Here is a 25,585-nt window from a genome sequence, read left to right on the forward strand (position 1 = left end):
CTGGATGAGTGTCAACAAACTCAAACTCAACCCAGACAAGACGGAGTGGCTGTGGGTATTGCCTCCCAAGGACAATTCCATCTGCCCATCGGTCAGTAGTTCCACCCTGGGGGGGGGAACTACTGACCCCCTCAGAGAGGGTTCGCAAATTGGGCGTCCTCCTCGATCCACAGCTGACATTGGAACATCATCTTTCGGCTGTGACGAGGCGGGCGTTTGCCCAGGTTCGCCTAGTGCACCAGTTGCGGTTCTATTTGGACAGGGAGTCATTGCTCACAGTCGCTCATGCCCTCATCACCTCGAGGTTCGATTACTGCAACGCTCTCTACATGGGGCTACCTTTGAAAAGTGTTCGGAAACTTCAGATCGTGCAGAACGCAGCCGCAACAGCCATCGTGAGGCTTCCAAAATTCGCCCACGTTTCTTCAACACTCTGGCTTGCATTGGCTGCCGATCACTTTCCGGTCACAATTCAAAGTGTTGGTCATGACCTTTAAAGCCCTACATGGCATTGGACCAGATTACCTCTGGAACTGCCTGCTACCACACGAATCTCAGCAACCGATAAGGTCCCACAGAGTTGGCCTTCTCCGGGTCCCCAAACTTTTTACACAGGGGGCCAGTTCACCGTCCCTCGGACTGTTGGAAGGCCGGACTATAAAATAAACTAGGAACAAATCCCTATGCATACTGCACATACCTTATTTTAAAAACAAAATGGGATTGTACTTTTTAGAAGGAGGGGAGGAGAAGTCTGAAATTCATATACTGTATTTTTCAGTGTATAAGATGCACCGGTATACAGTGTTCCCTCAATTTTCACGGGGGATGCGTTCCAAGACCCCCCGCGAAAGTAGAATTTCCGCAAAGTAGAGATGCGGAAGTAAATACGCTATTTTTGGCTATGAACAGTATCACAAGCCTTCCCTTAACACTTTAAACCCCTAAACTGCAATTTCTCATTCCCTTAGCAACCATTTAGATTATTACTCACCATGTTTATTTATTAAAGTTTATAAAAAAAATTATTAAAGGCGGACGAAAGTTTGGCGATGACGTTATGACATCATCAGGTGGGAAAAACCATGGTATAGGGAAAAAAACAGCAAAGTATTTTTTAATTAATATTTTTGAAAAACCGTGGTATAGCCGTTTCACAAAGTTCGAACCCGCACCTAGATTTTAGAGGAGGAAAACAAAGAAAAATGTATTCTGAAGCAAATGGTGCAATATTATATTATTTAATAAAATACCAGTGTAGCAGAATACTTTTTACAACCAAGTATGCTGTTTAAAACCATGTACACTTTTTACAAACATCAAACTTGACAGCTTCAAGACTTATGGACTTCAACTCCTAGAATTCCTCCTTCAATCATGCTACCTCAGGAATGGGAGTTGAAGTCCACAAGCCTTAAACTTGCCAGGTTTGTAGACCCTTGCACTCCTAACTCAGGGGCTCTTCCAACTTGGAAGTTGGTCTCCAAACCTCTCAGGCAGCTTGCTTCAGGCAGGGGAAGCGGTGGCAACTCCTCAGATAAAGACTTTTTCCAGCAGCGGCCAGCAGCGGCTTTTCTGAGCGGTCAGCAGCGGCAGTAACAGCTTTCCTATTTTGCAAGCCAGGGAAGGAAAGGTGGGTGCTCTCGATCTCTACATGCGAGACAAACCTACCAAGGGAGAGAGGCACCCACACGACGAAAGATAGAAGCTCGGCTTTCTCCCATGCCGTAAAAGCAGGCATGGGGAAAAGCTGAGCTTCTGTCCTCCATCGCATGGGCGCCTCTCTCCCTTGGTAGGTTTGTCTCGCATGTAGAGATCGAGAGCACCCACCTTTCCTTCCCCACCAAAGAAAGCAGCGTGGCGCTTGCAATGAGAGCCATCTCGGTTGCCCTCCCCATTGGGAGCCTCGCATGCTCAGAAAAGCCGCTGCCGCTGGCCCACACCGCTTGCACAGAAGGCAGGATCCGAGGAAGCGGCGGCTGTAAGATTGGGAGCCTTGCGCCAAACGTGTGGGAACGAGTTGGCACCTAAGTCTTTGTGGTGAAAGACTGACCTGCAGCCCTAATTAGCCCACAGCTCGCTGGGAGGAATCGCTGCTGAATTCCTTGCTGAATTCAGCATGGATCTTTTTTTATTTGTATGCCTGGGGAAGAGGAGCCTGCAAGGGGGTCCAGGGGTCTCTAATAAGGGATTGCAGAGAGGCGGCTTGCCACCACCGGACTACAGGAAAGCCACTGCTGGCCGCAATGTTCGGCCAGGAAAAGATGCAGCCGTGGAGAGAAAGTGCTTTTGGAGCACAGGATGAAATGGGGTAAGGCTGGATGTCCCCAAGGCTGCCCGCCAGCAGATCAGCTGTCGGGCGGGAGAAACGGCACCGACTCTACTGTGCGGGGTTTGAAAAACCTGCACGGAGTTAGTTGAACAGTGGCCAGGAGCACAGGATGCAGACGCATCCTGTGCTTCTGTCACTCACCCCCGGGCCGGATAAATGGCCTCAGCGGGCCACATGCGGCCCCTGGGCCGTAGTTTGGGGACCGCTGACCCACAATTTTTGAAGTCCTCAAGCTTCATATTTGCAGAACAGCAGCAACACCCCTGGCCAACAAATGTTTTATGTGATTGCTGTCTGAATGGGTTTGATAGATTTTTAACGAAATTGGGGATGTTAGATTAGTTTGCCTAGTTTTAACTAATTGGATTTAGATACTCTATTTTATTGTTTCCTTTTATATGCTGTAAGCCGCCCAGAGCCCTCAGAGAGAGGTGGCATATTAATCCAATTAATTAATAAATAAACCTATTGAAAAATGAGGGATCCCAAAACAGGTTTAGCGAATCTGCACCCACTCAGTCTGGTACAGCGGTTAAGGCCTCTTGGTTAAAACCCAGGAGTCCCTGAGAGCCCGGATGGGTGTCAACAAACTCAAACTCAACCCAGATAAGACGGAGTGGCTGTGGGTCTTGCCTCCCAAGGACAATTCCATCTGTCCATCGGTCAGTAGTTCCACCCTGGTGGGGGGGAACTACTGACTCCCTCAGAGAGGGTTCGCAACTTGGGCGTCCTCGATCCACAGCTGACATTGGAACATCATCTGTAAACCGCCTAGAGCCCTCAGAGAGGGGTGGCATATTAATTCAATTAATTAATAAATAAACCTATTCAAAAATGACTGATCCCAAAACAGGTTTAGCGAATCTGCACCCACTCAGTCTGGTACAGCGGTTAAGGCCTCTTGGTTAAAACCCAGGAGACCCTGAGAGCCAGTCTCTTTTCTCTCAGACCCCCAGAAATTACTTTATATGTAAATAGATATACAGTGGTCCCTCGATCATCGCGAGGGTTCCGTTCCAGGACCCCTCGCGATGATCGATTTGTCGCGAAGTAGCGGTGCGGAAGTAAAAACACCATCTGCGCATGCGCAGATGGTATTTTTATTTCCACCGCAGCAGCGAGGAGCCGAAGATTGGGTTTCCCCGCCGCCTCGCTGCTGCTGCTTGTCCGCGCGCGTGCCGCCCGCCCCCCCCCCGCGCTGTTGCTGGGGCCGCTTCTCAGCTGAGAAGCAGCCCTGGGGTTTCCCCGCGCGCGCGCGCGCGCCGCCCGCCCCCCCGCGCTGTTGCTGGGGCCGCTTCTCAGCTGAGAAGCAGCCCTGGGGTTTCCCCGCGCGCGCGCGCGCGCCGCCCGCCCCCCCGCGCTGTTGCTGGGGCCGCTTCTCAGCTGAGAAGCGGCCCTGGGGTTTCCCCGCGCGCGCGCGCGCGCCGCCCGCCCCCCCCGCGCTGTTGCTGGGGCCGCTTCTCAGCTGAGAAGCGGCCCTGGGGTTTCCCCGCGCGCGCGCGCGCGCCGCCCGCCCCCCCCGCGCTGTTGCTGGGGCCGCTTCTCAGCTGAGAAGCAGCCCTGGGGTTTCCCCGCGCGCGCGCGCGCGCCGCCCGCCCCCCCGCGCTGTTGCTGGGGCCGCTTCTCAGCTGAGAAGCGGCCCTGGGGTTTCCCCGCGCGCGCGCGCGCGCCGCCCGCCCCCCCCGCGCTGTTGCTGGGGCCGCTTCTCAGCTGAGAAGCGGCCCTGGGGTTTCCCCGCGCGCGCGCGCGCGCCGCCCGCCCCCCCGCGCTGTTGCTGGGGCCGCTTCTCAGCTGAGAAGCGGCCCTGGGGTTTCCCCGCGCGCGCGCGCGCGCCGCCCGCCCCCCCACGCTGTTGCTGGGGCCGCTTCTCAGCTGAGAAGCAGCCCTGGGGTTTCCCCCGCGCGCGCGTGCCGCCCGCCCCCCGCGCTGTTGCTGGGGCCGCTTCTCAGCTGAGAAGCGGCCCTGGGGTTTCCCCGCGCGTGTGCCGCCCACCCGCCCACGCCGTTGCTCGCGCCTTACCGGGGCAAGAGGGGGAAGACCCAGGGAAGCCTCTGCCCGGCGGGGAAACTCCACCATCTACGCATGCGTGGAAGGGCATGCATGCGCAGATGGTGGAGTTTACTTCCGGGTTGAAAACTCGCGATATAGCGTTTAGCGAAGATCGAGATCGCGAAACTCGAGGGACCACTGTACTGCTCTTGAGGTAAAATGGTATATAGAAATTATGCCCCCATTTTGGTGGAGGGGTATGAATGTTGTTTGGTGGTGGGCACTTAACACTGAGCACACTGTTATGTGTTGTGTGAATGTTAAATGTTTATATTGTTATGAAAATCAATTTTTAAAAGTTATATGAAAAAGAACCCCAGAAAGCAGAGAAATGCTTGACAAAAACCAGCTCAAAAAATCATCTTCAGGAAAAAAATGCAGGGGTTGGTTCAAGCGGCCGCCAGGAACCATCCCTTGACTCCAGATGCGCGCACACGTGCGCATGCACACGGGTGTCCTCCAGCTGTTGCTCCCATTCCTCCGCCTGGGGTGAATAAAAAAAGGCAGGACGTCAGCTTGCACCATCCTCCTCCTCAGCTGCTGCATGACCCAAAGATAAAAGAACAGAGGAAAGCCCCCTCCCACTGTCGGGATTCTTCCCTCACGCCCCGCCAAAGCTGCCCTCTTCCTCCCGAAGGAGAGCCGAGGGGAAGCCCAGTTTTCCCGGCCTTTTGTGAGCTCAGCTCCGCCCACAGGGGCGGCCCCGTCCTGCTTCTGCCCTTCAGAGAGGCCGCGGTCGGGAAAGGAAGCGCTGCCGGCCGGCCTTTTGAGGCAGAGAAGCTAGACCATGATGGGAGCCGCTCGACGGCATGTGGTGTGCGCCATGTCTGTACTTTTTAAAACTCCACCAAAGTTCTAGGGAAATGGCAGCTCTATTTTGAGGGGAAGTGGAGGTGGGTGGGTGTTAAACCCAGTTTCCACATGAACCCAACATTTTACAGAGACTCCAAAGCTCAGGTTTGAAAGAGGTTCAAAGAAGCCACCTGTCAAAATTGAACAGCCCTTTCTCAACAGACAAGGAAATGATAACATCATTTTTCTCCAATCTACAACACAGTCCTTTCAGCAGTTCCAAGAAGGTTCCATTTACGCCACTCAGGTAACCTTGAGGACACAGGTAAACCGCCAGGTGATCTCAAGGACTCTATAAAAACAATGCAAATGACCAGCTGTGTGCAAAAAGTAAAAATGCTTACATTCCTCACCATCCAGTCATACAATTGAATAAGGAATAGAGAATAGAATAGGAATAGGGTCATTCTTTGTCAAGTGGACCAGGTGAAATGAAAGCCTTATTTGAAAAGAAATCATCATGAAAACAACATATATGATAGAAAAAAACTTGATCTTTCTAATGGAGTCAAAATGAAGATGATTGAAGGTGAGAAAACAGAGTAGCAGGAAAAAATGCTTTTCTAAGGAAGATGATTGAAGGTGAGGACACAGCAATAGGGAAAAATGCTTTTCTAAGGAAGATGATTGAAGGTGAGGAGACAGCTTTCTGTTTTCTCACCTTCAATCATCTTTATTTTGACTCCATTAGAAAGAGATTGATTTCTATCACACATTTGTTGTTTTTGTGATGGTTTCTTTTCAAATAAGGCTGCAAAAATCAGTCAATATACACCTGCAGCACTTGACAAAGAAGGACCCAATAGGAATGGAAGAGGAAGAGAATAGAATAGAATCCTTTATTGGCCAAGGGTCATTGGACACACAAGAAATTTGTCTTTGGTGCATATGCTCTCAGTTTACATAAAAGAAAATATACATTTGTCAAGAATCATGAGATACATCACTTAACGATTGTCAAAGGATACAAATAAGCAATCAGGAAACAATCAATATTGACATAAATAGTAAGAACCCAAGCATCAAGTTACAGTCATACAATTAGAGATGAAGAAGCTTCTTAGATAAGAAGCGAAAGGTCTTCAAAAGAAAAAAACAAGGAAAGTCCAGTTGCCTCTTGAAAAAAGCACCTTTGGGACAACCATGACTTGGATGACTGAGAATCTCTACAGACCTTTTAGCTGTACAATTTGGGATGAAGGCCCTTGGCATAGTGTGGAAGTTAGGAATGGATTTCCACAGGGGGGAAAAAATCAGACCACAGGAGACAGGAGGGCTACTCAGGTGACCCTGAGGACACAGATAAACCTCCCAGTACTTCAATAGATCCTCTAAAACAGGGGTCTCCTCCAGCCTTGGCAACTTTAAGACTCGTGAACTTCAACTCCCAGAGTTCCTCACCAGGAAAAACTTCAAGTCCCAGAGTTCCTCAGCCCACAAAGCTTCTGACAGGATAGTGGCAAAGATGGCTGAGGAACACTGGGAGTTGAAGTCCACAAGTCTTAAAGTTCCCAAGGTTTGGAGACCCCTGCTTTAAAAGGAGGCAAATGACAAGCTGTGTGCAAGGAATAAAAATCCTTCCATTCCTCACTCTCCTGTCAGAAGCTTCCTGGATGTGAAACGAAACGTCTTGGAAAAAAAGCACCTTTAGGACAACTTGGAGGACTGAGACCCTCCGCAAACGCTGAAAAGCTCCATCCAGTCCGGTTTTTCTGCATTTAACGGAGTTTTTTTTTTTTTAAAGAAAACCCGTTTTAAGGCAGCGGCGGGGGAGTGAGTGATGCCGAGAACAGCCAGCCCCTCCCCTTTGCGACAGGAAGTATCAGCCACGGAGGAACTCCCCCCCCCCCCCATACTTACCTAGATCAACTCCTTCTGGGCTCTGCGTTCAGTTACAGCAGGGGTAGGCAAAGTTGGCTCTTCTATGACTTCTGGACTTCAATTCCCAGAATTCCTGAGCTAATCATGCTAGCTCAGGAATTCTGGGAGTTGAAGTCCATATGTCATAGAAGAGCCAACTTTGCCTATCCATAAGTTACAGGTATAGAGATCAAAAGAGGCTTGGGCATCGGGTGAATGTATGGTGGCCGGATAGTCTCGCCTTTTCTCGCGATTGGACGCGGGAGGGGGTGGACCGCGCGACTCAGAATTCCATGGTGACGTTTAGAAGAGATGTGGGCGTGGCCCATTTTTCAGTTGAACGAAGAGACGTATATTGAGAGGGTGGTTTGCCGTCTCCTTCGTCGACTTGGAATAAAACTGGTATTACGGGCTAAGTACATTTCCACTAGAAGTCATCAAAGAAACTATTTAATAATAATAATAGTAATGATAATGATAATAATAATAATAATAATAATAATAATAATAATAATAATAATAATAATAATAATAATAATAATAGCAGAGTTGGAAGGCACCTTGGAGGTCTTCCAGTCCCACCTCCTGCCTAGGCATGAAACCCTGCGTTGCTTCAGAGAGATGGTTGCCCAACATCTGCTAAAAAACTCCCAGTGTTGGGGCATTCACAATTTCTGGAGGCAGGCTGTTCCCCTGATTAATTGTTCTGACTCGAAATTTCTCCTCAGTTCTAAGTTGCTTCTCTCCTTGTTTAGTTTCCACCCATTGCTTCTTGTCCTACCCTCAGGTGCTTTATAGAATAGATTGACTCCCCCCTCTTCTTTGTGGCAACCCCTGAGGTATTGGAACACTGCTATCATGTCTCCCCTGGTCCTTCTTTTAATGGAATTAGCCATGCCCAGTTCCTGAAACCGTTCTTCATATGTTTTAGCCTCCAGTCCCCTAATCATTTATGTCACTCTTCTGGGCACTTTTTCTACAGCCTCAATATCCTTTTTGCATCGTGGCAACCAATACAGAATGCAATATTCCAAGTGTGGCCTTACCAAGGCCTTATAAAGTGGTATTGACACTTCATGTAATCTTGATTCCATCCCTCTGTTAATGCAGCCTAGAACTGTGTTGGCTTTTTTGGCAGCTGCTGCACACTGCTGGCTCCTATTTAAATGGTTGCCCACTAGATCCCTCTCACAGTTACTACTGTTGAGATAATAGTTGCATATGCAATTCATGGCCAAGAATCTCTTCCCCAAAGGTACTGGCAAATATGCCCGGGAAGTTTGCAGCCACCAACGTTCATTTGGACCATCAATGTAATCTTTAGTGATTACACTAATCACTAATCTAATCTCTAGGATTACAGAAGAAACTAATTGATGAATGGAATAGGGTACCTTGTGGTATCCTTTATTTCTGCATGGTTTACAGAAACAATACTATTCTGATTTCAACTTGAATGTCTGTAAAATATTTACCGTTAGCGAATAGTGTAGAAATCACAGACACAGAGTCATGGTTTCTGGAATGCTTTTTTCCTTTATTGGTCTCTCTGAGCAGCTTCTGGTGGGTGATGCTCTGATTCTTTGGGGCAAATACCTAGTTCAGTGATGGCGAATCTTTTTTGATCCGCATGCCAAAAAGGAGGTTGCATGCATTTATTTATTTATTTATTTATTTATTTATTTATTTATTTATTTATTTATTTATTTATTTATTTATTTATTTATTTATTTATTTATTCATTTATTCATTTATTCATTTATTCATTTATTCATTCATTTGTCCAATACACAAATACATAGGAAGAAAAATAGACATGTGGTAATATATATAAGGGTAAAAGTGAACTTAGAGGAGAGGATATATGAAAGGAAGAGAATATATATGATAGGTGAAAGAAAGGAAAGGCAATTGGACAGGGGACGAAAGGCACTCCAGTTCACTTATGTACGCCCCTTACTGGCCTCTTAGGAACCTGGAGAGGTCAATCGTGGAGAGTCTAAGGGAGACTCTCTCTCCCTCCCACCCCCCCATGGCCCCCACCATCCCGGAGACCGGCACAGCTCCATAGGTTCCTGCCCTGACGCTTCCCAGCCCACAAAGATCCAGGAGCTGAGCTGGGAAGGCACAGAAAAAGCGGCTTCCTGCCTCCCTTTTAAAGCGGGGAGGAGGGGGGAGCCGAGCGAAGGAGACAGAGGCAAAGTGGCTTGCTCTTGCTCTCCTGGCCAGGAGCTGGTCCTTCTGCAGCGGACACTCTTTTGGCCAGGAGAGAGAGAGAGTAAGCAAGAGGTTGCTACGTGCACACAAAGCGGCACTGGGATGCTCCCCTTGGCTGCTGTGGCAGTGTTTTAAAATGTGATCCTGCCTCCACGGGGAGAGAGAGAGAGAGAGAGAGAGAGAGAGAGACGGGGTGGCACAGCAGGTAGAGTGCTGTAGATCTGTAGGTCAGCGGTTTATTTATTTATTTATTTATTTATTTATTTATTTATTTATTTATTTATTTATTTATTTATTTATTTTATTAATCAGATTTGTATGCCGCCCCTCTCCGCAGACTCCGGGCGGCTCACAGCAATAATAATACAATGTAAACAAATCTAATATTTAAGTTAATTTAAAACCCCAATTTAAAAACCAATCATACATACTAGCATACCATGCATAAATTTTATAAGCCTAGGAGGAGAGAAAGTATCAATTCCCCCATGCCTGACGACAGAGATGGGTTTTAAGGAGCTTGCGAAAGGCTAGGAGGGTGGGGGCAACTCTTATATCCAGGGGGAGTTGGTTCCAAAGGGTCGGGGCTGCCACAGAGAAGGCTCTTCCCCTGGGTCCCGCCAAACTGTTAAGTATATTTAGCTTGGGGGTGCAGGATGAGCACATATAAAGAAATGAAGAGTTTGCTTTTAGAAAAGTGGCAATATGTTTAGAAATATTGAGGCAGCTTTTGTGAGCAGATTGATTGCAAGTCTGGCATTTTACGAAACCATCATGATCATTCATAATGTCATTGCATTTAAAGCATTGATAGCTATGATTATCAATTGTTGCTTGTTGTTCTTTTTTTCTTGTTGTTCTACATATAATTTGTACATCTACAGTCCATAATTTGGAAACTGGTATACTGGTAGTCCTCGATTTATGACCACAATTAAGCCTAAAATTTCTATTGCTAAGTAAAACAGATGTTAAATCAGTTTTGCTGTTTTCTTCCAAAGTTGTTAAGTGAATCACTTCAATTGACAAGTTAGTTACACAATTAAGTTAGTATCACTGTTCTTAAGTGAATTGGGCTTCCCCCTTAACTTTTCAGAGCTTGGAAAAGGTGATCATATGACCCTATGATCTTGTTGCCAAGCATTTCAGTTTTCATTACATGACGATGGAAGTTGTAAAATGGTCATGAGGGTGAAAAACAGTCCACCTTTTGTATGTAGAATCAAAGCCTTTGTTAATTTACATGAAAACTGGTGTTATTTCAGGAAATCTCATTGCTATCTTCTTTTAGACTTGAGATACTGAATGCTTAAACCAGTGATGATGAACCTATGGCATGGGTAGCACGCGGAGACATATATGCTGGCACGCGAGCCGTTGCCTTATCAGCTCCAACGTTCATGTCTGTGCCGGCCAATTGATTTTTGGCTTGCATAGAGGCTCTGGGAGGGTGTTTTCGGCTTCCAGAGAGCCTCCCAGGGGTTGGGGGAGGGTGTTTTTACCCTTCCCCAGCTCCAGGGAAGCCTTTGGAGTCTGGGGAGGGCAAAACAAGAACCTACTGGGCCCACCAGAATTTGGGAAACAGGCTGCTTCTGGCCTCCAGAGGGCCTTCGAGGGTTTGTGTGTGTAAGATGTTTTCGCCCTCCCCAGGCATTGAATTATGGGGATGGGCACTTGTGTATGCACGATAACACACATGCACGCTCTTTCGGCACCCAAGGGGAAAAAGGTTCACTGGGTTAGACATTAAGGGTCAAAGATCTGGCTCTGTAATTATTAAGTTTCTAAAGTCTAGCACCATAGGCAACTTCAGGACAGATTTCTGAATTAATACATTGTAGAAATAATATAATGAATTAGCTACATCTTTCCAAATTAACTCCAAATTAACTTTGATTTGGCATGTACATTACAAAGAACAAGAAAGTTTAAATGTGTGTGGGAAATAAGCATGATTAATATGATGTTTAGAAGAAGTACATCAGAAAATGAGTTGAGACTTTGAATCAATCATGACAATTGTGCCATTGTTTTGGAAACAGCCTATCTCCAGACGTTTTTAAGAACAAGATATGCAACAAAATCTTTTTGAGAATGTTAATAAACTCTGAATAAGAATTCCCCATGAGATGAAAAAAGAAAATTCTACAAATTTTATAACTTAAGGAAATAAAAATGACAATTCCAGCGAACAATTGGAATAATTACCTTTTACTGAATTACAACAGACTGCTTAAAATATTGGAGAACTTTGAAGGAAGTACAGAGAAAGACCTTCATTTTTAAAAAAATACAAAGTTTATTTGTAAAATGGGACAACTTTTTATTCTAGGTGTTTTGGGGATTTACTTATATCTTGATATACTGATTTGGCTTACATGGTGTTAATTTTTTTACCTGTTTGTATCCATTGTCAGAACGATGAAGACACTGAGGAAATTCCTGGGGCTGCGACAGAATGTACAGGAGCAGCAGTCCCCACCGCCGAAGACCGCGCATACACCTCGCAGGTGAGAAGGAGCAGGCCTGGCCTCAATTCTTGCCTCGTCTTCACACAAACACCAGCTCTCCTATTCATCTCTCTTTCGTTCCTTGGGCCACCAACTCTCCTCTTCATCTCCAGAGGTTTTTTCAGAACAAGATATGCAACAAAATCTTTTTGGGAATGTTAATAAACTCTGAATAAGAAATAATTCTCCATGAGATGAAATTTTTTTTTTAACAAATTTTATAACTTAAGGAAATAAAAATGACAATTCCAGTGAACAATTGGAATAATTACCTTTTACTGAATTAGAAGAGGCTGCTTAAAATATTGGAGAACTTTGAAGGAATTACAGAGAAAGACTTTCATTTAAAAAAATACAAAATTTATTTGTAAAATGGGACAATTTTTTATTCTAGGTGTTTTGGGGATTTACTTATATCTTGATATACTGATTTGGCTTCCATGGTGTTAATTTTTTACTTGTTTGTATCCACTGTCAGAACGCGAATGATGGAATTGATGGGGATGCTATGGTGTGTACAGGAGCAGCAGTCCCCACCGCCGAAGACCGCGCATAAACCTCGCAGGTGAGAAGGAGCAGGCCTGGCCTCAATTCTTGCCTCGTCTTCACACAAACACCAGCTCTCCTCTTCATCTCTCTTTGGTTCCTTGGGCCACCCACTCTCCCTTCAACAGGTTTCTGAGGATGGCATTTCCGCCAGTGAGGCCCCTCACCGGTCCAAAACATGTCCACGTGGCAGACTCTCTGGATGTCACTGGGAGCCGGGTAGCAGAAACATCTGCTCCTGAGGTTTCCCTCAACGCTTCTCCACTATGTGGGAAGGGGACTTTATGATCTCTTGATGGCATGAGGCGCTAAACTGGATTGTGTCTTTAAAAGAACCCCTTAAAGCAAGAGTAGGTAAAGTTGGCTGTTCTATGACATGTGGACTTCAACTCTCAGAATTCCTGAGGTAGCGTGATTGACTGAGGAATTCTGGGAGTGGAAGTTCCAGAAGTCATAGAAGAGCCAACTTTGCCTACCCCTGCCTTAAAGAATAAATACCACCCCATGTTTGGAAGCTTGTAATAATAAATGGGAATAGGTTTCTGGAAATAATTAAGTTTCTTTTCCCACTTATACCAGGCACAGTGTAACTAGGACACACTGTATAGTGTGACTAACAACAGCTCATTTAGTGGCCATTCAAAGTAACGTCAGTGAAAAACTGACATATGACCATTTTTCACACTTAGGACCATTGCAGCATCCCCGTGGTCATGTGATCAGAATTCAGACACTTGGCAACTGACTCTTATTTATGATGATTGCAGTGTCCTGAAATCCTTAGATCACCTTTTGAAACCTGACAACAAAAATCAGTGGGGGAAACCAGATTCAATTAACAACTGTGATACTAATCAAAACTGCAGATATCCCCTTGACTGTGGCAAGAAAGGTCATAAAATGGAGCAAAACTTTCTTAACAAATGTCTCATTTAGCAAAATTAATGTTATGCTCAGTTGTGGTGGTAAGTAGAAGACTACCTATAACTAGAACCATATTATGCTTAATACATCAAATACCCTTTTTATAGTATTTGCCTAACAAAATGACATTCTTCCTATTAACTCTACTGTTCAAGTATCCTTTTTCATATATAGAAACAAAGAAGATGGATGGCAGAAAAAGACCTCATGGTCCATCTAGCCTGCCCTTATACTATTTTCTGTATATGCTGGCATGCGAGCTGTTGCCCTATCAGCTCCAATGTTCATGTGTGTGCCGGCCCGTTGATTTTTGGCTTGCACAGAGGCTCTGGGAGGGTGTTTTCGGCTTCCAGAGAGCCTCCCAGGGGGCGGGGAGGGCATTTTTACCCTTCCCCAGCTCCAGAGAAGCCTTTGGAGTCTGGGGAGGGCAAAACAAGAACCTACTGGGCCCACCAGAATTTGGGGAACAGGCTGCTTCTGGCCTCCAGAGGGCCTTCGAGGGTTTGTGTGCGTAAGATGTTTTCGCCCTCCCCAGGCATTGAATTATGGGTATGGGCACTTGTGCATGCACGATAACACACATGCACGCTCTTTCGGCACCCTAGTGAAAAAAGGTTCACCATCACTGGGCTAGACATTAAGGGTCAAAGGCAATGCCTCACAGAGATCTGGCTCTGTAATTATTAAGTTTCTAAAGTCTAGCACCATAGGCAACTTCAGGACAGATTTCTGAATTAAAACATCGTAGAAATAATATAATGAATTATCTACATCTTTCTAGCCCCGAATTAACTTTGATTTGGCATTTACATTACAAAGAACAAGAAAGTTTAAATGCATGTGGGAAATAAGCATGATTAATATGATGTTTAGAAGAAGTCCATCAGAAAATGAGTTGAGACTTTGAATCAATCATGGCAATTATGCCATTGTTTTGGAAACAGCCTATCTCCAGACGTTCTTTCAGAACAAGATATGCAACAAAATCTTTTTGAGAATGTTAATAAACTCTGAATAAGAATTCTCCATGAGATGAATTTTTTTTTTTACAAATTTTATAACTTAAGGAAATAAAAATGACAATTCCAGTGAACAATTGGAATAATTACCTTTTACTGAATTAGAAGAGACTGCTTAAAATATTGGAGAACTTTGAAGGAATTACAGAGAAAGACTTTCATTAAAAAAAGTACAAAATTTATTTGTAAAATGGGACAATTTTTTATTCTAGGTGTTTTGGGGATTTACTTATACTGTATCTTGATATACTGATTTGGCTTCCATGGTGTTAATTTTTTACTTGTTTGTATCCATTGTCAGAACGCGAATGATGGAATTGATGGGGATGCTATGGTGTGTACAGGAGCAGCAGTCCCCACCGCCGAAGACCGCGGATAAACCTCGCAGGTGAGAAGGAGCAGGCCTGGCCTCGATTCTTGCCTCGTCTTCACACAAACACCAGCTCTCCTCTTCATCTCTCTTTGGTTCCTTGGGCCACCCACTCTCCCTTCAACAGGTTTCTGAGGATGGCATTTCCGCCATTGAGGCCCCTCACCGGTCCAAAACATGTCCACGTGGCAGACTCTGTGGATGTCAGTGGGAGCTGGGTAGCAGAAACATCTGCTCCTGAGGTTTCCCTCAACGCTTCTTCACTATGTGGGAAGGGGACTTTATGATCTCTTGATGGCATGAGGCGCTAAACTGGATTGTGTCTTTAAAAGAACCCCTTAAAGCAAGAGTAGGTAAAGTTGGCTCTTCTATGACATATGGACTTCAACTCTCAGAATTCCGGAGGTCGCGTGATTGACTGAGGAATTCTGGGAGTGGAAGTTCCAGAAGTCATAGAAGAGCCAACTTTGCCTACCCATGCCTTAAAGAATAAATACCATCCCATGTTTGGAAGCTTGTAATAATAAATGGGAATAGGTTTCTGGAAATAATTAAGTTTCTTTTCCCACTTATACCAGGCACAGTGTAACTAGGACACACTGTATAGTGTGACTAACAACAGCTCATTTAGTGGCCATTCAAAGTAACGTCAGTGAAAAATGGACATATGACCATTTTTCACACTTAGGACCATTGCAGCATCCCCGTGGTCATGTGATCAGAATTCAGACACTTGGCAACTGACTCTTATTTATGATGATTGCAGTGTCCTGAAATCCTTAGATCACCTTTTGAAACCTGACAACAAAAATCAGTGGGGGAAACCAGATTCAATTAACAACTGTGATACTAATCAAAACTGCAGATATCCCCTTGACTGTGGCAAGAAAGGTCATAAAATGGAGCAAAACTTTCTTAACAAATGTCTCATTTAGCAAAATTAATGTTATGCTCAGTTGTGGTGGTAAGTAGAAGACTACCTATAACTAGAACCATATTATGCTTAATACATCAAATACCCTTTTTATAGTATTTGCCTAACAAAATGACATTCTTCCTATTAACTCTACTGTTCAAGTATCCTTTTTCATATATAGAAACAAAGAAGATTGATGGCAAAAAAAGACCTCATGGTCCATCTAGCCTGCCCTTATACTATTTTCTGTATATGCTGGCATGCGAGCCGTTGCCGTATCAGCTCCAATGTTCATGTGTGCGCCGGCCTGTTGATTTTTGGCTTGCACAGAGGCTCTGGGAGGGTGTTTTCGGCTTCCAGAGAGCCTCCCAGGGGGCGGGGAGGGCATTTTTACCCTTCCCCAGCTCCAGGGAAGCCTTTGGAGTCTGGGGAGGGCAAAACAAGAACCTACTGGGCCCACCAGAATTTGGGGAACAGGCTGCTTCTGGCCTCCAGAGGGCCTTCGAGGGTTTGTGTGCGTAAGATGTTTTCGCCCTCCCCAGGCATTGAATTATGGGTATGGGCACTTGTGCATGCACGATAACACACATGCACGCTCTTTCGGCACCTAGTGAAAAAAGGTTCACCATCACTGGGTTAGACATTAAGGGTCAAAGGCAATGCCTCACAGAGATCTGGCTCTGTAATTATTAAGTTTCTAAAGTCTAGCACCATAGGCAACTTCAGGACAGATTTCTGAATTAAAACATCGTAGAAATAATATAATGAATTATCTACATCTTTCTAGCCCCGAATTAACTTTGATTTGGCATTTACATTACAAAGAACAAGAAAGTTTAAATGCATGTGGGAAATAAGCATGATTAATATGATGTTTAGAAGAAGTCCATCAGAAAATGAGTTGAGACTTTGAATCAATCATGACAATTATGCCATTGTTTTGGAAACAGCCTATCTCCAGACGTTTTTTCAGAACAAGATATGCAACAAAATCTTTTTGAGAATGTTAATAAACTCTGAATAAGAATTCCCCATGAGATGAAAAAAGAAAATTCTACAAATTTTATAACTTAAGGAAATAAAAATGACAATTCCAGTGAACAATTGGAATAATTACCTTTTACTGAATTAGAAGAGACTGCTTAAAATATTGGAGAACTTTGAAGGAATTACAGAGAAAGACTTTCATTAAAAAAAATACAAAATTTATTTGTAAAATGGGACAATTTTTTATTCTAGGTGTTTTGGGGATTTACTTATATCTTGATATACTGATTTGGCTTACATTGTGTTAATTTTTTTACCTGTTTGTATCCATTGTCAGAACGCGAATGATGGAATTGATGGGGATGCCATGGTGTGTACAGGAGCAGCAGTCCCCACCGCCGAAGACCGCGGATAAACCTCGCAGGTGAGAAGGAGCAGGCCTGGCCTCAATTCTTGCCTCATCTTCACACAAACACCAGCTCTCCTCTTCATCTCTCTTTGGTTCCTTGGGCCACCCACTCTCCCTTCAACAGGTTTCTGAGGATGGCATTTCCCCCAGTGAGGCCCCTCACCGGTCCAAAACATGTCCACGTGGCAGACTCTGTGGATGTCACTGGGAGCTGGGTAGCAGAAACATCTGCTCCTGAGGTTTCCCTCAACGCTTCTTCACTATGTGGGAAGGGGACTTTATGATCTCTTGATGGCATGAGGGGCTAAACTGGATTGTGTCTTTAAAAGAACCCCTTAAAGCAAGAGTAGGTAAAGTTGGCTCTTCTATGACATGTGGACTTCAACTCTCAGAATTCCGGAGGTCGCGTGATTGACTGAGGAATTCTGGGAGTGGAAGTTCCAGAAGTCATAGAAGAGCCAACTTTGCCTACTCCTGCCTTAAAGAATAAATACCATCCCATGTTTGGAAGCTTGTAATAATAAATGGGAATAGGTTTCTGGAAATAATTAAGTTTCTTTTCCCACTTATACCAGGCACAGTGTAACTAGGACACACTGTATAGTGTGACTAACAACAGCTCATTTAGTGGCCATTCAAAGTCACGTCAGTGAAAAATGGACATATGACCATTTTTCACACTTAGGACCATTGCAGCATCCCGTGGTCATGTGATCAGAATTCAGACACTTGGCAACTGACTCTTATTTATGATGATTGCAGTGTCCTGAAATCCTTAGATCACCTTTTGAAACCTGACAACAAAAATCAGTGGGGGAAACCAGATTCAATTAACAACTGTGATACTAATCAAAACTGCAAATATCCCCTTGACTGTGGCAAGAAAGGTCATAAAATGGAGCAAAACTTTCTTAACAAATGTCTCATTTAGCAAAATTAATGTTATGCTCAGTTGTGGTGGTAAGTAGAAGACTACCTATAACTAGAACCATATTATGCTTAATACTTCAAATACCCTTTTTATACTATTTGCCTAACAAAATGACATTCTTCCTATTAACGCTACTGTTCAAGTATCCTTTTTCATACATAGAAACAAAGAAGATGGATGGCAGAAAAAGACCTCATGGTCCATCTAGCCTGCCCTTATACTATTTTCTGTATATGCTGGCATGCGAGCCGTTGCCCTATCAGCTCCAATGTTCATGTGTGCGCCAGCCCGTTGATTTTTGGCTTGCACAGAGGCTCTGGGAGGGTGTTTTCGGCTTCCAGAGAGCCTCCCAGGGGGCGGGGAGGGCATTTTTACCCTTCCCCAGCTCCAGGGAAGCCTTTGGAGTCTGGGGAGGGCAAAACAAGAACCTACTGGGCCCACCAGAATTTGGGGAACAGGCTGCTTCTGGCCTCCAGAGGGCCTTCGAGGGTTTGTGTGCGTAAGATGTTTTCGCCCTCCCCAGGCATTGAATTATGGGTATGGGCACTTGTGCATGCACGATAACACACATGCACGCTCTTTCGGCACCCTAGTGAAAAAAGGTTCACCATCACTGGGTTAGACATTAAGGGTCAAAGGCAATGCCTCACAGAGATCTGGCTCTGTAATTATTAAGTTTCTAAAGTCTAGCACCATAGGCAACTTCAGGACAGATTTCTGAATTAAAACATCGTAGAAATAATATAATGAATTATCTACATCTTTCCAGCCCCGAATTAACTTTGATTTGGCATTTACATTACAAAGAACAAGAAAGTTTAAATGCATGTGGGAAATAAGCATGATTAATATGATGTTTAGAAGAAGTCCATCAGAAAATGAGTTGAGACTTTGAATCAATCATGGCAATTATGCCATTGTTTTGGAAACAGCCTATCTCCAGACGTTCTTTCAGAACAAGATATGCAACAAAATCTTTTTGAGAATGTTAATAAACTCTGAATAAGAATTCTCCATGAGATGAATTTTTTTTTTTACAAATTTTATAACTTAAGGAAATAAAAATGACAATTCCAGTGAACAATTGGAATAATTACCTTTTACTGAATTAGAAGAGACTGCTTAAAATATTGGAGAACTTTGAAGGAATTACAGAGAAAGACTTTCATTTAAAAAAATACAAAATTTATTTGTAAAATGGGACAATTTTTTATTCTAGGTGTTTTGGGGATTTACTTATACTGTATCTTGATATACTGATTTGGCTTCCATGGTGTTAATTTTTTACTTGTTTGTATCCATTGTCAGAACGCGAATGATGGAATTGATGGGGATGCTATGGTGTGTACAGGAGCAGCAGTCCCCACCGCCGAAGACCGCGGATAAACCTCGCAGGTGAGAAGGAGCAGGCCTGGCCTCGATTCTTGCCTCGTCTTCACACAAACACCAGCTCTCCTCTTCATCTCTCTTTGGTTCCTTGGGCCACCCACTCTCCCTTCAACAGGTTTCTGAGGATGGCATTTCCGCCATTGAGGCCCCTCACCGGTCCAAAACATGTCCACGTGGCAGACTCTGTGGATGTCAGTGGGAGCTGGGTAGCAGAAACATCTGCTCCTGAGGTTTCCCTCAACGCTTCTTCACTATGTGGGAAGGGGACTTTATGATCTCTTGATGGCATGAGGCGCTAAACTGGATTGTGTCTTTAAAAGAACCCCTTAAAGCAAGAGTAGGTAAAGTTGGCTCTTCTATGACATATGGACTTCAACTCTCAGAATTCCGGAGGTCGCGTGATTGACTGAGGAATTCTGGGAGTGGAAGTTCCAGAAGTCATAGAAGAGCCAACTTTGCCTACCCATGCCTTAAAGAATAAATACCATCCCATGTTTGGAAGCTTGTAATAATAAATGGGAATAGGTTTCTGGAAATAATTAAGTTTCTTTTCCCACTTATACCAGGCACAGTGTAACTAGGACACACTGTATAGTGTGACTAACAACAGCTCATTTAGTGGCCATTCAAAGTAACGTCAGTGAAAAATGGACATATGACCATTTTTCACACTTAGGACCATTGCAGCATCCCCGTGGTCATGTGATCAGAATTCAGACACTTGGCAACTGACTCTTATTTATGATGATTGCAGTGTCCTGAAATCCTTAGATCACCTTTTGAAACCTGACAACAAAAATCAGTGGGGGAAACCAGATTCAATTAACAACTGTGATACTAATCAAAACTGCAGATATCCCCTTGACTGTGGCAAGAAAGGTCATAAAATGGAGCAAAACTTTCTTAACAAATGTCTCATTTAGCAAAATTAATGTTATGCTCAGTTGTGGTGGTAAGTAGAAGACTACCTATAACTAGAACCATATTATGCTTAATACATCAAATACCCTTTTTATAGTATTTGCCTAACAAAATGACATTCTTCCTATTAACTCTACTGTTCAAGTATCCTTTTTCATATATAGAAACAAAGAAGATTGATGGCAAAAAAAGACCTCATGGTCCATCTAGCCTGCCCTTATACTATTTTCTGTATATGCTGGCATGCGAGCCGTTGCCGTATCAGCTCCAATGTTCATGTGTGCGCCGGCCTGTTGATTTTTGGCTTGCACAGAGGCTCTGGGAGGGTGTTTTCGGCTTCCAGAGAGCCTCCCAGGGGGCGGGGAGGGCATTTTTACCCTTCCCCAGCTCCAGGGAAGCCTTTGGAGTCTGGGGAGGGCAAAACAAGAACCTACTGGGCCCACCAGAATTTGGGGAACAGGCTGCTTCTGGCCTCCAGAGGGCCTTCGAGGGTTTGTGTGCGTAAGATGTTTTCGCCCTCCCCAGGCATTGAATTATGGGTATGGGCACTTGTGCATGCACGATAACACACATGCACGCTCTTTCGGCACCTAGTGAAAAAAGGTTCACCATCACTGGGTTAGACATTAAGGGTCAAAGGCAATGCCTCACAGAGATCTGGCTCTGTAATTATTAAGTTTCTAAAGTCTAGCACCATAGGCAAATTCAGGACAGATTTCTGAATTAAAACATCGTAGAAATAATATAATGAATTATCTACATCTTTCTAGCCCCGAATTAACTTTGATTTGGCATTTACATTACAAAGAACAAGAAAGTTTAAATGCATGTGGGAAATAAGCATGATTAATATGATGTTTAGAAGAAGTCCATCAGAAAATGAGTTGAGACTTTGAATCAATCATGGCAATTATGCCATTGTTTTGGAAACAGCCTATCTCCAGACGTTTTTTCAGAACAAGATATGCAACAAAATCTTTTTGAGAATGTTAATAAACTCTGAATAAGAATTCCCCATGAGATGAAAAAAGAAAATTCTACAAATTTTATAACTTAAGGAAATAAAAATGACAATTCCAGTGAACAATTGGAATAATTACCTTTTACTGAATTAGAAGAGACTGCTTAAAATATTGGAGAACTTTGAAGGAATTACAGAGAAAGACTTTCATTAAAAAAAATACAAAATTTATTTGTAAAATGGGACAATTTTTTATTCTAGGTGTTTTGGGGATTTACTTATATCTTGATATACTGATTTGGCTTACATTGTGTTAATTTTTTTACCTGTTTGTATCCATTGTCAGAACGCGAATGATGGAATTGATGGGGATGCCATGGTGTGTACAGGAGCAGCAGTCCCCACCGCCGAAGACCGCGGATAAACCTCGCAGGTGAGAAGGAGCAGGCCTGGCCTCAATTCTTGCCTCATCTTCACACAAACACCAGCTCTCCTCTTCATCTCTCTTTGGTTCCTTGGGCCACCCACTCTCCCTTCAACAGGTTTCTGAGGATGGCATTTCCCCCAGTGAGGCCCCTCACCGGTCCAAAACATGTCCACGTGGCAGACTCTGTGGATGTCACTGGGAGCTGGGTAGCAGAAACATCTGCTCCTGAGGTTTCCCTCAACGCTTCTTCACTATGTGGGAAGGGGACTTTATGATCTCTTGATGGCATGAGGGGCTAAACTGGATTGTGTCTTTAAAAGAACCCCTTAAAGCAAGAGTAGGTAAAGTTGGCTCTTCTATGACATGTGGACTTCAACTCTCAGAATTCCGGAGGTCGCGTGATTGACTGAGGAATTCTGGGAGTGGAAGTTCCAGAAGTCATAGAAGAGCCAACTTTGCCTACTCCTGCCTTAAAGAATAAATACCATCCCATGTTTGGAAGCTTGTAATAATAAATGGGAATAGGTTTCTGGAAATAATTAAGTTTCTTTTCCCACTTATACCAGGCACAGTGTAACTAGGACACACTGTATAGTGTGACTAACAACAGCTCATTTAGTGGCCATTCAAAGTCACGTCAGTGAAAAATGGACATATGACCATTTTTCACACTTAGGACCATTGCAGCATCCCGTGGTCATGTGATCAGAATTCAGACACTTGGCAACTGACTCTTATTTATGATGATTGCAGTGTCCTGAAATCCTTAGATCACCTTTTGAAACCTGACAACAAAAATCAGTGGGGGAAACCAGATTCAATTAACAACTGTGATACTAATCAAAACTGCAAATATCCCCTTGACTGTGGCAAGAAAGGTCATAAAATGGAGCAAAACTTTCTTAACAAATGTCTCATTTAGCAAAATTAATGTTATGCTCAGTTGTGGTGGTAAGTAGAAGACTACCTATAACTAGAACCATATTATGCTTAATACTTCAAATACCCTTTTTATACTATTTGCCTAACAAAATGACATTCTTCCTATTAACGCTACTGTTCAAGTATCCTTTTTCATACATAGAAACAAAGAAGATGGATGGCAGAAAAAGACCTCATGGTCCATCTAGCCTGCCCTTATACTATTTTCTGTATATGCTGGCATGCGAGCCGTTGCCCTATCAGCTCCAATGTTCATGTGTGCGCCAGCCCGTTGATTTTTGGCTTGCACAGAGGCTCTGGGAGGGTGTTTTCGGCTTCCAGAGAGCCTCCCAGGGGGCGGGGAGGGCATTTTTACCCTTCCCCAGCTCCAGGGAAGCCTTTGGAGTCTGGGGAGGGCAAAACAAGAACCTACTGGGCCCACCAGAATTTGGGGAACAGGCTGCTTCTGGCCTCCAGAGGGCCTTCGAGGGTTTGTGTGCGTAAGATGTTTTCGCCCTCCCCAGGCATTGAATTATGGGTATGGGCACTTGTGCATGCACGATAACACACATGCACGCTCTTTCGGCACCCTAGTGAAAAAAGGTTCACCATCACTGGGTTAGACATTAAGGGTCAAAGGCAATGCCTCATAGAGATCTGGCTCTGTAATTATTAAGTTTCTAAAGTCTAGCACCATAGGCAACTTCAGGACAGATTTCTGAATTAAAACATCGTAGAAATAATATAATGAATTATCTACATCTTTCCAGCCCCGAATTAACTTTGATTTGGCATTTACATTACAAAGAACAAGAAAGTTTAAATGCATGTGGGAAATAAGCATGATTAATATGATGTTTAGAAGAAGTCCATCAGAAAATGAGTTGAGACTTTGAATCAATCATGACAATTATGCCATTGTTTTGGAAACAGCCTATCTCCAGACGTTTTTTCAGAACAAGATATGCAACAAAATGTTTTTGAGAATGTTAATAAACTCTGAATAAGAAATAATTCTCCATGAGATGAAAAAAAAATTCTACAAATTTTATAACTTAAGGAAATAAAAATGACAATTCCAGTGAACAATTGGAATAATTACCTTTTACTGAATTAGAAGAGACTGCTTAAAATATTGGAGAACTTTGAAGGAATTACAGAGAAAGACTTTCACTAAAAAAAATACAAAATTTATTTGTAAAATGGGACAATTTTTTATTCCAGGTGTTTTGGGGATTTACTTATATCTTGATATACTGATTTGGCTTCCATGGTGTTAATTTTTTACCTGTTTGTATCCATTGTCAGAACGCGAATGATGGAATTGATGGGGATGCCATGGTGTGTACGGGAGCAGCAGTCTCCACCGCCGAAGACCGCGCATAAACCTCGCAGGTGAGAAGGAGCAGGCCTGGCCTCGATTCCTGCCTCGTCTTCACACAAACACCAGCTCTCCTCTTCATCTCTCTTTGGTTCCTTGGGCCACCCACTCTCCCTTCAACAGGTTTCTGAGGATGGCATTTCCGCCAGTGAGGCCCCTCACCGGTCCAAAACATGTCCATGTGGCAGACTCTGTGGATGTCACTGGGAGCTGGGTAGCAGAAACATCTCCTGAGGTTTCCCTCAACGCTTCTCCACTATGTGGGAAGGGGACTTTATGATCTCTTGATGGCATGAGGCGCTAAACTGGATTGTGTCTTTAAAAGAACCCCTTAAAGCAAGAGTAGGTAAAGTTGGCTCTTCTATGACATGTGGACTTCAACTCTCAGAATTCCTGAGGTAGCGTGATTGACTGAGGAATTCTGGGAGTGGAAGTTCCAGAAGTCATAGAAGAGCCAACTTTGCCTACCCCTGCCTTAAAGAATAAATACCACCCCATGTTTGGAAGCTTGTAATAATAAATGGGAATAGGTTTCTGGAAATAATTAAGTTTCTTTTCCCACTTATACCAGGCACAGTGTAACTAGGACACACTGTATAGTGTGACTAACAACAGCTCATTTAGTGGCCATTCAAAGTAACGTCAGTGAAAAACTGACATATGACCATTTTTCACACTTAGGACCATTGCAGCATCCCCGTGGTCATGTGATCAGAATTCAGACACTTGGCAACTGACTCTTATTTATGATGATTGCAGTGTCCTGAAATCCTTAGATCACCTTTTGAAACCTGACAACAAAAATCAGTGGGGGAAACCAGATTTAATTAACAACTGTGATACTAATCAAAACTGCAGATGTCCCCTTGACTGTGGCAAGAAAGGTCATAAAATGGAGCAAAACTTTCTTAACAAATGTCTCATTTAGCAAAATTAATGTTATGCTCAGTTGTGGTGGTAAGTAGAAGACTACCTATAACTAGAACCATATTATGCTTAATACTTCAAATACCCTTTTTATAGTATTTGCCTAACAAAATGACATTCTTCCTATTAACTCTACTGTTCAAGTATCCTTTTTCATATATAGAAACAAAGAAGATGGATGGCAGAAAAAGACCTCATGGTCCATCTAGCCTGCCCTTATACTATTTTCTGTATATGCTGGCATGCGAGCTGTTGCCCTATCAGCTCCAATGTTCATGTGTGCGCCGGCCCGTTGATTTTTGGCTTGCACAGAGGCTCTGGGAGGGTGTTTTCGGCTTCCAGAGAGCCTCCCAGGGGGCGGGGAGGGCATTTTTACCCTTCCCCTGCTCCAGGGAAGCCTTTGGAGTCTGGGGAGGGCAAAACAAGAACCTACTGGGCCCACCAGAATTTGGGGAACAGGCTGCTTCTGGCCTCCAGAGGGCCTTCGAGGGTTTGTGTGCGTAAGATGTTTTCGCCCTCCCCAGGCATTGAATTATGGGTATGGGCACTTGTGCATGCACGATAACACACATGCACGCTCTTTCGGCACCCTAGTGAAAAAAGGTTCACCATCACTGGGTTAGACATTAAGGGTCAAAGGCAATGCCTCACAGAGATCTGGCTCTGTAATTATTAAGTTTCTAAAGTCTAGCACCATAGGCAACTTCAGGACAGATTTCTGAATTAAAACATCGTA

General features: G+C 44.0%; 1 protein-coding gene across 1 annotated transcript in view; it reads left to right on the top strand.

Annotated features, from left to right (window-relative positions):
• Nucleotides 1-7,428: 7,428 nt before the first annotated feature.
• Nucleotides 7,429-25,585, top strand: part of LOC139169340 (proteoglycan 4-like) — a 61,861-nt gene continuing 43,704 nt past the window's right edge. The window contains exons 1-8 of the mRNA XM_070755346.1: nt 7,429-7,495; nt 11,728-11,820; nt 12,299-12,385; nt 14,611-14,697; nt 16,920-17,006; nt 19,231-19,317; nt 21,540-21,626; nt 23,850-23,936. Of these exons, the coding sequence (XP_070611447.1) occupies nt 11,732-11,820; nt 12,299-12,385; nt 14,611-14,697; nt 16,920-17,006; nt 19,231-19,317; nt 21,540-21,626; nt 23,850-23,936 (611 nt within the window). The 5' untranslated portion in view covers nt 7,429-7,495; nt 11,728-11,731. The remainder of the gene's footprint in view (nt 7,496-11,727; nt 11,821-12,298; nt 12,386-14,610; nt 14,698-16,919; nt 17,007-19,230; nt 19,318-21,539; nt 21,627-23,849; nt 23,937-25,585) is intronic.

This window comes from Erythrolamprus reginae, chromosome 6 (assembly GCF_031021105.1).
Source record: "Erythrolamprus reginae isolate rEryReg1 chromosome 6, rEryReg1.hap1, whole genome shotgun sequence".
Lineage (NCBI taxonomy): Eukaryota > Metazoa > Chordata > Lepidosauria > Squamata > Dipsadidae > Erythrolamprus > Erythrolamprus reginae.